A 15,094-nucleotide genomic window follows, 5' to 3' on the forward strand; every position below is an offset into this window, starting at 1 on the left:
TTTAAAAAATAAAGCACATTTAAAACATCAAGTTTTGGTGATCAGGATAGGTAAAGTAATTTTATTACAAATTTCAGGATTTAAAAAGTAATCTGTTACATTTACTAGGATAAATCTGAGATGACCTGTCTCAAGCACGTGTGTCCCGTCAGTGGCACTGACCTCAGGCATGAAGAGACGCGGTCCCCCCGTGAGGGACGCGGTCAGCGGATGAGGCTACGCTGAGTCTCCGCGGGCACGTGATGACCGTGGTCACTACGGTTCGTCACTCCGGCATTTGGGCCGTGACGAGCTCAGTGTAAGCCTCCGTTACGGAACTCTGAGAGCCAGGCTAGAACCCCAAGGGCAGCCTCTCTTTCCTGCTTTTTACTTCAGTGATATTTAGGAGACTGTGTACTGATGGAGAGTTATGATTCCCTGGCCTGTAAGCCCACGTGTGGAAACCCTCATCACGCGGCAAGAGACCGCCGAGGAGCGGCCTGACTGGGAAGGAGGCTGAGGCCAGAACCTGGGAATCACGCTAGTCCAGGTCACGGACAGCGATGCCCAGCAAGAGGGGCGCTGCCGGCCGGCGAGGCCCCGTTGGCTCAAGGCCGCGCACAGACAGAAGGGCTGGAAGCAGCCTCGATAGGCCAGCGAAGCCACCCTCCAGCTTCCCAACGCAGAGACAAACTTGCCCCGCGGTCACGGGCAGGGGCCCCGGGTCTCTTCCGTCTCGTGCGTTTAAAGACTAAAGGCAGCATCTTTACAAGGGGAACTGCGGGAAGCATCGGGCGAGCCCTCTCCACGGGGCCTCGGGGCACCCTGGGGCGAGGCGGGCAGGGCAGTACCTGAGAGGCGGCTGAGACCCGGCGGAGCACCTGGGCTGCGGGACTGAGGGCGGGAAGACCAGAGGAGCCGAGAGCCTCCAGGCAGGAGCGCGCCAGCAGCCGAGGGGCCCACAGCCAAGCCCTCCTGCCTGGGGGTCTCCCCCCCAGGTCCCCCCACGGGGACCCTCTCGCTCTGAGACTGTGGCTCTCACGGGACAACGTTATCCCTGGGGGACGTTTGGCAACACGGGGAGACACGTGGGGTGGGGCTGTCACCACTGGGGAAGGCGCTACGGGGCTGGTGGGCGGAGGCTGCGCACCCTACACCCGAGAGCTACCCAGGGGCCGTGGACACCGTCGGGGGGGGCACTTTACACACAAGACCCTGAACCTGGCAGGCGCCCGGGCCCGGGACCTCCGATCAGACCGGCGTGCGCAGCCTCCAGCTCAAGCCCTAACACGTGGGTCGGCCCCCTGCCCTGCGGACCCAAGTCCTCCTGACCCCGGAGTGTCCAAGGGATGTCCAGCCAGCTCCTGGCAGCTCCAGTCCGGTCGACACAACTAAAACCTTACACCTTTTTGTCTTCTCTCTCCGAAAAATCTACTTCCTTCTCAGAGCCAGTGCCAGCCCAACTGCCACCGCCAGGATGGCAACGGCGGCTGCCCCTCCGAAGAGCAGGAGGGACTTGCCCTCGGGCGGGGGGCCAGCTTTCTCGGGGCCGCCCGGGGAGGGCCCTGCCCCCAGCCCCCCCCGCCCGCGGGCTGCCTGCTCTCCGCCCGGCGGGGCTGCTGGGGGCTCCACCGGGGGCTCCAGCGGCGGGACCCCCTCCTGCTCCAGTTCAGCAGCTTCGGACGCGGCCGCTCCCGCCTCTTCTTCAGCAAGTTCCACGAACAGAGATGTCGTGGGACTGGCTGTCTGGCCGGCTGACCCCTCGGGGCCAGGCTCCCCGGCCGCCATCAGGGCAGGGGCCGCCGCCTCCGCGCCCTCGGGAATCTCCTCCTTCTCCACGTGCACGATGTCGGAGTTGGAGGAGTTGTTCTCACTCTTCTCTCCAGCCCCGTTGCTGTCCAAGCTCTTGACTTCTTCGGGGTCCACCGTGACCTGCTGCCACGACTCGGGACCCAGGGACACCGGTGGGCTCTCGGTGCGCCAGCTCTGGCTGCTGGACAGCGACACGGGGAAGCCCTCGGCCTGCCAGGACGCCGTCGCGGTTGTCGGAGACTCTGGGGGGCTGGCGAGCGTGGAGGCGCCACTGGGCAGGATGTAGATGTCGTTGCTGTCCTCCGCGGCGCCGGCGGGGCGCTCCTCGTCCTCCGGCTCCAGGGTAAAGACAGCGCCCTAGGAGATGAGGAGGGAGGTCAGTGCAAAGAAGGGGAAACAGATCTAAAATAAATGTAAATCTGGAGGCAGCCCCTTTCCTAAACTGAACTTCCAGGGATAAATGCATTGTTTAAACCTACAGTTTTTGGAATGAACGTGTTTGCTTGTAGACCAACACAGAGGAAGAATTTTTAACAAGACGGTCCTCTGACCAGTTTCTTCAAAAAGCAAAAAGCTGATTTATATTCTATTCAATTTATACACATTTAATGCAATAAATAATGCAACACAGCGGAGAAAAAGGCAGGCAGCTTGTGCCCTAGGGATCTATCACTCGGCCGGGCTGGTGCCATCAGGAGCCCAGACGGGGAAGGACGTGTTTTGCTGGCAGCTGGGGAGGTCTGGGAGCCTGGTGGAGGGACACGTGAAGAGCAGGGAAGAGCCACGGCCCAGCAGAGGCCCAGAAACGTCAGCCGGGGACGGGAAGCAGCCTGCCGTGACCAGGGAGGTGCCAGCAGCAGACGCCATGGCCCTGACTCAACGGCAAGGGAACGGTCATCGGTCACTCGGTCATGGATGAAGCCGCCCCGACGATGGGGAGGGTGCGGGGGACACAGGCCTCCCGCCCTCCTGGCGGCGGGAGCCACACAGCAGCAGCACGGCCACGGGGGCTCCAGGCTCCCTGCGGGGGCTGTGTCAGCTCCGGTCACTAGGAAGAACACGACTCAATTTCGGTTCTTGACAAATTCACCATCTAGACGTGAAGACCCACACAGGAGGCACACATTTCACCACGACACTGGCAGCCCTAAGGCAGGGGATGCACGGGGACCAGGAGGTTCGCGGCGGAGACAGACGGGAAGTCACCCAGAGTCTGGACGACACCCGCAGATGCTACGGAGTCTGCAGAGCAAATGCAAGCAAACTAATTCCCACTTCATTTTGTGATTACGGCCGCCATTTATATGAAGCAGAATAGTTCTGTTCTGTAATCAAGACCAGAAACTTTCCGGTCACACTCGAGTTATTTCGAGATAAGGAATATAATCCCTTGTGTTCCCTATCCTTAGAATCACATGTGCAGCCCCTTGACGGCGCTGCTCCTCAAAGGGAGGGCCTGAGGGTCAGAGAGACCCACGTGCTCACCAATAGGAACTCCCTCCAAGGGCTAAAAACAGAACCTCTTAACAGCAAGAACTGATTTAAAAAGCAAAAGCAAAACAAAGGAACCATAACAAAACAGGTAAAAATTTTAATCCTCAGAAAGGAGACCTTTGCTACTTTTTATTTAGGGCTCGAAGCCAAAACAAGTGAAGTGGAAATTTCACAAGTTGCATCGTGAAGAACCGAGGGAAAAGTTAACAAACTAAAACAATTTAGCGTAAAACTACTGCTCTCTTTATTTTTAACAGCTCAAAGCTGAGAGTCAGGAACATTCTTTGTGCCGTATCGGGAGGACTTCTTCATCCAGCCAAGATACTGGGTCAACGCGGTTGTCAAGCGACGACTCTGGGGGACGATATGGCCCAAAAGCCAGTCAGACTTAGTTGCCTTTTTCCTTGCTGTCATGGACTCTCTACCTTACAACTTATTTCTGTATTTGGGACGTGATTATTTTAATGATGATTCACCAAAAATTTTGTGCTTTTATGGAAGAAGTTTTAAAGAAAGAATAGATGACCACTGAGACTTTCATTCCTGGTCATCTGAAGCAAAAATATAAAAATAGAGGCCTCTCCCTTGACAATTACTGTCATTAATGAAGACTAGGCTTTCAATAAAAGATAAAGCACTGTTCTGGGTAATACTTTACCTAAAACTTAGCACATTAGGGGAACTAACATCTACAACTAGTCTTAGATCCATTCCAACAATTTAAATAATTTTTAGCACAAAATATGTATATTGCTGGAAACAGCTATCTCTTTAGTCCCACTGATACAAAAAACAGAAAGGAGTAACTTCAAGGGCTCAAAAATGTAAAACGAATTGGGACCAACTAGAGTTTAAATATGCATGAAGGGGGAACTCCATGGTGGTCTGGTGGTTGGGACTCCACACTCTCACTGCCAATCCTTGGTTGGGGAACTAGATCCTGCAAGCCGCACGGCGCGGCCAATAAGTAAATAAATATGTACAAAGAATCAGAAAACTATGTTTTGTTTAAACAGATGAAGCCCAGAGAGATCAGGTAACTTGCCCAAGGTCCCTCAGCTGCTGTGAGAACTGGACGTCAGTGTCCTTTTGAAGACTTTACTGAAATTAATTCATTTCACTTTCACAGATAAGGAAACTAAAGCAACTGAGATGGGTAAGTAATTGGCCTGAAGTCCAAAGCTGGGACTGGATCTAACCAGGCCGCTTACCTGCAGGGCCCACGCTTTCGTCAACTGTGCTCCCCTAACGCTCGAGCCCAAGGCTCCCCCCCAACCCCGGACTTCCACACTGGTGCTTTTCCTGAGTTTACAGCAAGAAGCAAATGGAAAAGGTTATTCTTGGTGTTTTCGTCAAGCAAATACACAAAGATATGTTCATGAAACCCTTCAAAGAAAAAGGGAAGTAGAGAAGAAACTGAAATACAGAGGTAAAGGGACTCTTGTAGAATAAACGTAAAATAAAATGTAAGCGTAACCTTGGTTATAGTGGTAGGAACGAAGTAGAAACAGCTTGGAGGTCACTCAAAGAACCATTTCAAAGTGTGCAGCAGTGCCTCACCACGTCTGTATTAACCACACTTGCTTCGAGTTTTGTTTTGGCTCACACCAGTTACAAATCACTCTGCCACTTCAAGCAGCGTTTCACACGCAGGGTCACAGCTGCTCCAGCTGAGGACGCCGGGCCGACTCCCAAGACCCCTCTCACTCCCTGGTAACTCAGAGACCCACGTCCCCTGGCGTGTACCAGCCAACCCTTATCACTACGATCTCTCTCTCAAGTATTCACCAGAAAAGACAAACACAGATACCTTGCTTCTCTACATTCAGTCAAACAGGGTACTAACGACCAAATGCCTCTTAGATCGCTATTAACCTAAAATAAGAAAAGAGAGGGAATTCCCTGGTGGTCCAGTGGTTAAGACTCCACACTTTCACCACCAGGGGCCCAGGTTCGATCCCTGGTCGGGGAACGAAGACCCACAAGCCATGCGGCGCGGCCAAAAAAATAAAAATAAAACTAAAACAACAAAAAACCCCAAAGAAAATACTGTAAGAGAGACTCAGGGAAGTAACTTTCCACCTAATGTGATGACCAAGATCACAAAGAATACATTTTAAACACAGTGCAGTACACACGCACACTCACACATAAAACAGATCTCATGAAACACTGAACCAAACCCTTATTACACTGAAACTACTTCAGTTGCAAAACCCACTTAACTGATTTTAGATCACAAACTATGCGTCACCTCCCACACTCTGTTCTAACCAGTTCTGACCTAAAAGTTCCCAAGAGACAGTCTTCAAACGTCCTTGATTAAAACAAACAAACAAACATAAACTTTTTGAGGTTTGCAGTTCTTAAAACAGAAATGAGAAGCTTCAAGTCGGAAAAAATAGACAAAAATTAATTTTATTCAAACTATTTAATATTATTACAGATGACATTTCCCCCAGTAATCTTTCATGTAATCTAAACGTTTCACAGTAAGTATTTAGGTTAGCACATGCCGCAGGGGAAAACCCAGGAGAAGCCCGCCCCGCGGTGGCCCCTTGCGGGCTCGCAGGCCCGGCAGTGGGGGGCCGGCTGTCCCGGCTCACACCCGGCTGTGCCTGACTGCTGCCTGGCGAAGACAGTCAACATCAAAACTCGAAGGAAACTTCAATCAGACTCGAGAAGAGGAAAAACACACACTCTTAGCGACACATCTGAAAAGCTGGTATCGTAAAAATGTAATGTTTTCACAGAACACTTTCACACCATCACTTTTGTGAGCTACAGAAGCTGCTCTTCCATACTGTAATTGATGAAACTGAGGCTCAGCGAAGTTAAGTGAATTCCCCCCAAAACTCAGGGCTAATATTTGGGAGAGCTGGGGCCACAAACAAATTGTGACTCCAATCTCAACTCCTGCTCTCTGGCCGGGGAAAAAATAAGGTAGAAGGCAAGCAAACAGGCGTGCGTGCACCCCCCCCCCCCCCCCGCTACCCTGCAGTCCCAGTACCAACAGCAGCAGAGTCACTCTCCGCTTCTCTCTCTCTGGAAAGCTGGCCGCCAGCGGACATGTGCTCCTGACTGCGCCCCAGCGACCCGGCCTCCTCCTGTCCTCCGACCCCCGTAACACAGTCACCTCACAGCACAGAACGTGCCACCCCGCCCTGCCCTGAGCCCAAGGAGGGCCTATTTTACTCAACTTATGGTAGCAGCACCTAGTGGAGGGGGCACAACATCCGCAATCAGTTAAGGGTTATTGGGTAGAAAACCGACACTGTAACTGAGGAGCGCTGGGGGCTCAGTGTGCACAACACTGAGAAGCAACACCTTCCGAGGGACTTGCAGGTTCCCCGTGGAAGGACCTGGACGTCTCCACTCCGCCCTGAAGTGGGTTAAAAAGCTGAATGACCAGAAATCTCAAAGACTGTAAGAGAAGAGAGGTGATGCCACAGGGCAAACTGCTGCCCCGAGGCTGGAGACAGATGGGCGGGGCTGGGGGTCACCCAGGGACCAGTCCCAGGGAGGCCCTGCAATTCGGAGATTCACCTCTACCCCCCTGCTCCCTGCTCCTGGGCGAGCGGGAAAATGAGCCCTGATCTTCCTGACAAGCTGTGCCCTCAGGGGGAACCAGTTAACCACAGCCTAACTGCCCGAGAGGAAGGGAAGTTCCTGCTGGCAGCCCACTCCAACCTTCCAGCCCTGCCCCCTGTAAGGGAGGAGAGAGACACAGAAACTCTGGCCAAGTTCACGGGGGGCACAGGCTCGCCCACAGAGCCTCGTCACCAGACTCCAACGCGCCCGCCACACACCTCGCCACCACGCCACTGAGGCCTATTTACCTTTTACCCAGGACATCATGTCTGGCTATCCAGAAAAAATGACAAGGCAAACCAAAGGGAGACGAAAAACACGCACACATTTGAGAAGATGGAGCAAGTATCAGAACCAGACATGGTAGGGATGCTGGAACTATCGATCAGGAATTTAACACAACTATGATTAATTTGCTACGGGCTCTCATGGATAAAGTAGACAGCACACAAGAACAGATGGGCAATGTCAGCAGAGATGGAAATCCTAAGAACCAAAAAGAAAAAATGCTAGAGATTTAAAAACAACAACATTGAAACAGAAAGGAAGAATGCCCCCCGCTTTTTTTTTGGCCATGCCAAGCAGCTTGCAGGACCTTAATTCCCCAACCAGGGACTGAACCCAGGCCCTGGCAGTGAAGGTGCCGGTCCTAACCACTGGACCACCAGGGAATTCCCATGAAGAATGCCTTTGATGGGCTTATTATTAGATTCCACACTGCTAAGGAAAGAACCTCTTAGCTTGAGGATGTCTCGGGAGAAACATCCCAAACTGAAAGGCAAAGACAACAAAGATGGGGGAAAGAAAACAACAGGACATCCAAGGACTGTGGGACGACTACACAAGGTATAACACACACACCTGGAACACGGAAGGAGAAGAGAGAAAGGAACAGGAGAAAAATATCTGTAACGATAATGACTAAGAATGTCCCCAAATTAACGTCAGACAGCAAACCACAGATTCAGGAAGCTCAGAGAACACCAAGTACAATAAGTGTCCCAAGAACTACACCTAAGCATGTCATTCTCAAATTACAGAAAATCAGAGATAAAGAAAAAAATTCTGTGACAAGTCAGAGGAAAAAATATCTTACCTAGAGAGGAACAAAGATAAGAATTACATCTAGCTTCTCATCAGAAACCAAGCAAGCAAGAAGAGAGTGGAGGGAAATATTTAAACAGTTGAGAGAAAAAACCTACTGACCTAGAATTCTGTTCCTGAGAAGTTATCCTTCAAAAATGAAGGAGAGGGTGTGGAGAACAGGGAACCCTCCTGCACTGTTGGTGGGAATGTAAATTGATACAGCCGCTATGGAGAAGAGTATGGAGGTTCCTTAAAAAACTAAAAATAGAACTACCATACGACCCAGCAATCCCACTACTGGGCATATACCCTGAGAAAACCGTAATTCAAAAAGAGTCATGTACCAAAATGTTCACTGCAGCACTGTTTACAACAGCCAGGACATGGAAGCAACCTGTCTATCGACAGATGAATGGATAAAGAAGATGTGGCACATATATACAATGGAATATTACTCAGCCATAAAAAGAAATGAAATTGAGTTATCTGCGACGAGGTGGATGGACCTAGAGTCTGTCATACAGGGTGAAGTAAGTCAGAAAGAGAAATACCGCATGCTAACACATATATATGGAATCTAAACAAACGGTACTGATGAACCTAGGGGCAGGGCAGGAACAAAGACGCAGACATAGAGAACGGACTTGACGGGGAAGGGTAAGCTGGGACGAAGTGAGAGAGTGGCATGGACATATATACACTACCAAATGTAAAACAGCTAGCAGGAAGCAGCCGCATAGCACAGGGAGACCAGCTCAGTGCTTTGTGAGACCACCTACAGGGGTCGGATAGGGAGGGTGGGAGGGAGGCTTAAGAGGGAGGGGATATGGGGATATATGTATGCATATAGCTGATTCACTTTGTTGTGCAGGAGAAACTAACACAACATTGTAAAGCAGTTATACTCCAATAAAGATATTAAAAAAAGAAAAATAAAAATTAAGGCAAGACATGTGATCTTAAAAAAAAAATGTATTAAGTTGTACAAGAATATACAAAAAACCATTGAATTATACACTTCATATGGGTGAACTGTGTGGTTGTGAATTATATCTCAATAAAGTAAACTATTCACACACACACACACACACACACAAAGGAGAAATAAAGATTTTCTCAGACAAGCAAAAACTGAAGGAATTGCTAGTAGACACGCCTTGTAAGAAATGTTAAAAGAAGTTCTTTAGAGAAGGATAATGATATAAGTCAGAAACGCAGATCTACACAGAGAAAGGGAGGCCACTGAGGAAGAAGTAGGTGAAGGGAGAATAAAAACTTTTTTCTTATTCTTAATTGATCTTCCAGATAACAGCTGCTCAAAGTAATAACAGCAACAATGTATTCGATTATGTGTGCTTATACAAGTGACATGAATGACAGCAATGATACAAGGGATGCTCTTACAAGGTACTCACTCACTCACAGTGCTCGTGAAGCAGTACAGTGTTATCTGAAAGTGGACTTGGATTAGCTGTAAATGTATATTGCAAACTGTAGGGCAACCACTTAAAGAGGTAAAAAGAGAAATGTAATGGACATGCCAAGAAAGGAGAGAAAATGGAAACATATAACATCCTCAATTAAAACCACAAAAGGCAGAAAAAGAGTGGGGGACAAAAACAGGAACAAAGAATAAGGGCAACAAGTAGAAAACAATGACAAATATGACAGATATTCATATAATTACATCAATAATTACTTTGGGGGCTTCCCTGGTGGCGCAGTGGTTGGGAGTCCGCCTGCCAGTGCAGGGGACACGGGTTTGAGCCCTGGTCTGGGAGGATCCCACATGCTGTGGAGCAGCTAAGCCTGGGCACCACAGCTGCTGAGCCTGCGCTCTAGAGACCACGGGCCACAACTACTGAGCCCGTGTGCCACGACTGCTGGGGCCCGCGCACCTAGAGCCCGTGCTCTGCAACAAACAGAGGCCACCGCAGTGAGAGGCCCATGCACTGCAGCGAAGAGTAGACCCCGCTCGCCACAACCAGAGAAAGCCCATGTGTAGCCAAAAATAAAAATAAATAAAATAAATAATTTAAAAACAAATACAATTTAAAAAAAAAATTACTTTGAACATCAATAGTCTAAACACACCAACTACAAGAAAGACATTGTCCGACTGGATGAAAAACAAAGATCCGACTGTCTGCTGTGTCTAAGAAACTCGCTTCACGTAAAGACACAGACATGTTAAAAGTAAACTGACCACACAGACACTCATCAGAGGCAAGTGGGAGCAGCCGCCAGCCAGGCCCTCTCTAGTTGTTGCCCGCGGCCACGAGCCAGTTTACATTGCTTTTTCGTCATGGGGGAGTTTCAACTGCAGAAACGGTACATCCCACTATCAGACAAAGAGAAAGAAAAGATGACAAGAGAACTGTTCAAACCATTTAAGTACCAAAACCTAAAAGGTGCAGCTTTCATGAGTGGCAAGATCAGAGGAATGTTCACAGAAGACGTGCTCATCTGTGTTTCTGCTGTGCCACTGAGGGTCAGGACAGGCACTAAGGACCCTGGAAACAACCCACTGCTACCTGGAACAACTTGAGAAGGACCTTGGCTGTGCACGTGAGCTTGATATCATCCTTAATTCTGAGAAGGCTTACTGTATTTTGGATGGGTTTCTTTTGGGAGGGGAAACATTCAAGAAAAGTGTCCCTAAAGCAAGTGAGCAGGCTGATCTGGTACAGGAGCCACGTCATGAGTGCTTCAATGTCCCCGTGGACCAAGTGACCACTCATCCTGTGCGCGGAATTCACAGAGGAAACAAAGCTGATATGCTGATGAAAGAAAATATCCTCAGCTTGGTGACTGATTATCTTGTATAATAATAATAGAACATTTCAGGGACTTCCCTGGTGGCGCAGTGGTTAAGAATCCGCCTGCCAATGCAGGGGACACGGGTACGAGCCCTGCTCCGGGAAGACCCCACATGCTGTGGAGCAGCTAAGCCCGTGCACCACAGCTGCTGAGCCTGCGCTCTAGAGCCCGCGAGCCACAACTACTGAAGCCCGTGTGCCTAGAGGCCGTGCTCCGCAACAAGAGAAGCCACCGCAGTGAGTAGCCCACGCACTGCAATGAAGAGTAGCCCCTGCTCACCGCAACTAGAGAAAGCACGCACACAGCAACGAAGACCCAATGCAGCCAAATAAATAAATAAATAAATAAAATTTTTTTAAAAAACAAACAACATTTCAGAACCAACACCTTTACAATTGTAATTTTTTCCCCTGTTCTTATTCCTCTTTTCTGTTTTATTTTCGTTCTATATATGATCTTGATATAGCTTTTTCCTGCTCACAACTGGTTTAATTTCTTCTTGAAAAAATATGACCTATGACTGTTTTGAGTAGTATTGCATATTAAAAACACACGTATCATTTATAAACCATCTGTGATTGATATTGTAAGAGGAAAACCTAGCAATCGTTAAAATGTTTACCAAAGAAAATATAGCTGAAATGTTAGGTCGAATACTCAGTGCCATAATATAGTGTGGTTTGGTCTTCAAAGTGTTGGGGAAAAAACCCCTACAAAACTATATTTAGTTGATTATACTACAGTCTATATGAGCGAATGTGTTCTAATGTATCACATAAAAGTGTATTTGGAAATAATATAAGAAAGTAAAGTCTGTACTATTATATAATATTTAAGGTAAAACACTCACAGCTTTTAAGAAATTTGTAATGCCACATTTACTGAATCACATTTATGCTATACAACGATACCGAACAATCCCTTGAACTATCAGAAAGCTATGTCAGAAAAGGCTTTTCCCCAATATCTATTGCTCAACAGTAAGCCACCCTCTCAAAGTATTAATGAGGTTTATTTATATAGTTAAAATTCTAATATTGTTTAAGTACTAATATTTTACTATTTATTGTTTTATAATCTAGTAAGTCTTCGTTTAGATACTTAATGCTTTGTTAACTATGGTTTTATATTTCTGAGTATTTAAACCTTTAATTTGATCATTGTTGTGTATACTTTTAATGAAACATGGGGAACTTCCCTGGTGGTCCAGTGGGTAAGACTCTGTGCTCCCAATGCAGGCGGCCCAGGCTCGATCCCTGGTTGGGGAACTAGATTCTGTATGCATGCCACAACTAAGAAGTACGCGTGCCACAACTAAGATCCCACATGCCACAAGATCGTAAATAAATAAATAAATAAATAAATATTTAATGAAACATGGAACATATTTTATTATAAAGGGGAAAGTACCAAATACTTCACTGTTTATATCTAGAGAGTTTAAAGCCTGAGATAAGAAAGCTATCATTAAACAACAAATTCAAGACATGCTCAAACTGGTTTACCACTGAAAGAAGACCTGTGAAAATATGTTAGGCAGGTATGCAGATCGGTTGTCTCCATCCTTACCATTCTCACTGTACATCACATCTGAAGCACCCGGACGGGTCATCAAATGAGAAATTTACCATTATACACTGACAGCACTGGAAACACTGGTCTTCACATTTCCATTCCCCTCTCTCCCTCTCCCAGCCCTGCAGCATGTTATTCACCTGGTTTTAATGCTACATAAACATTCACTGTCTCATGCCTATTTGCTTTGGATGCTGCGTGCCGAGCTGTAACAAGATGTTGTTTCTTTTGTTATCTGTATACAGCTGCTTGCTTTAAATTAGTAGATTCTCAGATAGCTTTCCCTGCATGTCTAAATTACAAATCCTGCATGTTAAAGGAAAGAAGGAAAGGAAGAAAGGAAGGGAGGGACAGGGAGTAGCTACATTAATTTCACACAGAGCAGATTTCAGAGCAAGGAAACTTATCAGGGATGAAGAGGGGTGTTACATAATGATAGATGGGTTAAACCCCCAAGAAGATGTAATAATCTTTGATATGTACACACCTAACCAAAGAGCTGCAAGAGGAACAGATGAATCCACCAAGACAGCTGGAGACTTCAGCACCCTCCATCAGAAATGGACAGATCCAGGGGCTTCCCGGGTGGCGCAGTGGTTGAGAATCTGCCTGCCAATGCAGGGGACACGGGTTCGAGCCCTGGTCTGGGAGGATCCCACATGCTGCGGAGTGGCTGGGCCCGTGAGCCACAATTGCTGATCCTGCGCGTCTGGAGCCTGTGCTCCGCAACAAGAGAGGCCGCGATAGTGAGAGGCCCACGCGCCGCGATGAAGAGTGGCCCCCACTTGCCGCAACTGGAGAAAAGCCCTCGCACAGAAACGAAGACCCAACACAGCCATAAATAAATAAATAAACCCAAAGTTTAAAAAAAAAAAGAAATGGACAGATCCAGCAGGCGGGCAATCAGCGGGATACAACGGACACCTATAGACTATTTCCAACCAACCACAGCAGGATACACTTTCTTCCCAAGCTCATATGGAATATTCACCTAGACCAAATTCTGGGACATGAAACATACCTTAACAAATTTAAAAGAACAGAATCATACTATGTCTGCTCTCAAACCACAATGGGATACAACTAGAAATCAGTAACAGAAAGATAGCTAGAAAATCCTCAAGTACTTGGAGATTAAACAATATATTTCTAAATAACACATGGGTCGAAGAATAAATCTCAAGAGAAATTTAAAAAATCTTTAGAAGTAAATTAAAAAAAAATTATTAAAATTTGTGTGAGACAGTGAAAGCCGTGCTTAAGTGGAAAGTTACAGCATTGAATGCATATATTAGAAAAGAAGAAAGATCGAAAATCAATCATCTAAGCCTCCACCTTAGGAAACTAGAAAAAGCAGAGTAAATTAAATCCAAAGTAAGCAAAGATAATAATAAAAAGAGAGGAGAAATCAATGAAATTGAAAATAGGAAATCAATAGAGAAAATCAACAAAACCAAAAACTGGTTCTTTGAGAAAATAAATAAAATTAATAAGCCTCGGGACTTCCCTGGTGGTGCAGTGGTTAAGCATCCGCCTGCCAATGCAGGGGACACGGGTTCAAGCCCTGGTCCAGGAAGATCCCAGATGCCGCAGAGCAACTAAGCCCGTGCACCACAACTACTGAGCCTGCGCTCTAGAGCCTGTGAGCCACAACTACTGAACCCGCAAGCCACAACTATTGAAACCTGCGTGCCTAGAGCCCATGCTCCGCAACAAGAGAAGCTACCACAATAAGAAGTACGTGCACCACAACGAAGAGTAGCCCCTGCTCGCCACAACTAGAGAAAGCCCACACGTGGCAATGAAGACCCAACACAGCCAAAGATAAAAATAAAATAAAATAAAATTAAAAAGGAACTACAGACCCACACATTGCATAGACTTAAAGACAGGATATTTTTGAAACATTTGGAAATTTGAATGCTAACAGGATATTTGATGATATGAAGAAATTATTTTTTTTTGTGATGTGACAATGGTATTGTGATTTAAAATTAAAAAAGAACCTTTATTTTTCAGAGATCCATAGTGAAATCTTCACAGATAAAATTATAGGATGTCTGGATTTTGCTTCAAAATACTACTGTATTAAAAGGGGAAGTGATTAGGATGTGAATAAAGCATAACTGGCAGTAAATTAATGATTGCTAGGACTAAGTGATGGGGGTTCATTACTCTCTCGTGTCTAATTTTATATACAAACTTCTCCAAAAGAAAACTTTTTAAAAAAGTAAGTAGTGTAAGAGAATTAAAAAAATTAAAATCCACTGTACCTTCCTCCAAAAAAAGAAAATATGAATAGCTCTATGCCAACAAATCTGAAAATTTAGGGATAATATTCTAGAAAGATTATCAAAAGTTGACAAGAAAAAACAGAAACCTTCCCTCAAAGAAAATACCAGGTGGTTTTGAAGGAATGTTATAGGAAGCAAGGCACAGATGATCTGAGTCTCATACAAACTGTTCCAGAGTACAGAAAAGGAGGAACCATTCTTCCCAACTCTAAATTCTTTTATGAAGCTAGCACACCCTTAAAACTGAAACCAAACAAGAAAAAGTACAGGCCAACCTCACTCATTGGGACTGATACAACTAAATGGTGGAACGATGAAAGGAAATTTAACTCACATTAACATCAGGAAAGACAAGGATGGATTCTAATACCATTTCTGTTAATATGGTGCTGACTAGTGCAATACATTCTTTTAAAAAGATAGACTCATCAAGGAAAAAAAAT

General features: G+C 46.6%; 1 protein-coding gene and 1 pseudogene across 3 annotated transcripts in view; one reads left to right on the forward strand and one right to left on the reverse strand.

The window, feature by feature from the left end:
* Window positions 1-32: 32 nt before the first annotated feature.
* Window positions 33-15,094, reverse strand: part of BCL2L13 (BCL2 like 13) — a 68,272-nt gene continuing 53,210 nt past the window's right edge. For all 3 annotated transcript variants that reach the window (XM_059934997.1, XM_059934996.1, XM_059934998.1), the window contains one exon: window positions 33-2,148. In XM_059934997.1, coding sequence (XP_059790980.1) covers window positions 1,411-2,148 — 738 coding nt within the window. In that variant the 3' untranslated portion in view covers window positions 33-1,410. The remainder of the gene's footprint in view (window positions 2,149-15,094) is intronic.
* LOC132372355 (AP-1 complex subunit sigma-2-like) lies at window positions 10,076-10,790 on the forward strand (annotated as a pseudogene).

Source organism: Balaenoptera ricei, chromosome 10 (assembly GCF_028023285.1).
Source record: "Balaenoptera ricei isolate mBalRic1 chromosome 10, mBalRic1.hap2, whole genome shotgun sequence".
In the NCBI taxonomy this organism is placed as follows: Eukaryota; Metazoa; Chordata; class Mammalia; order Artiodactyla; family Balaenopteridae; genus Balaenoptera; species Balaenoptera ricei.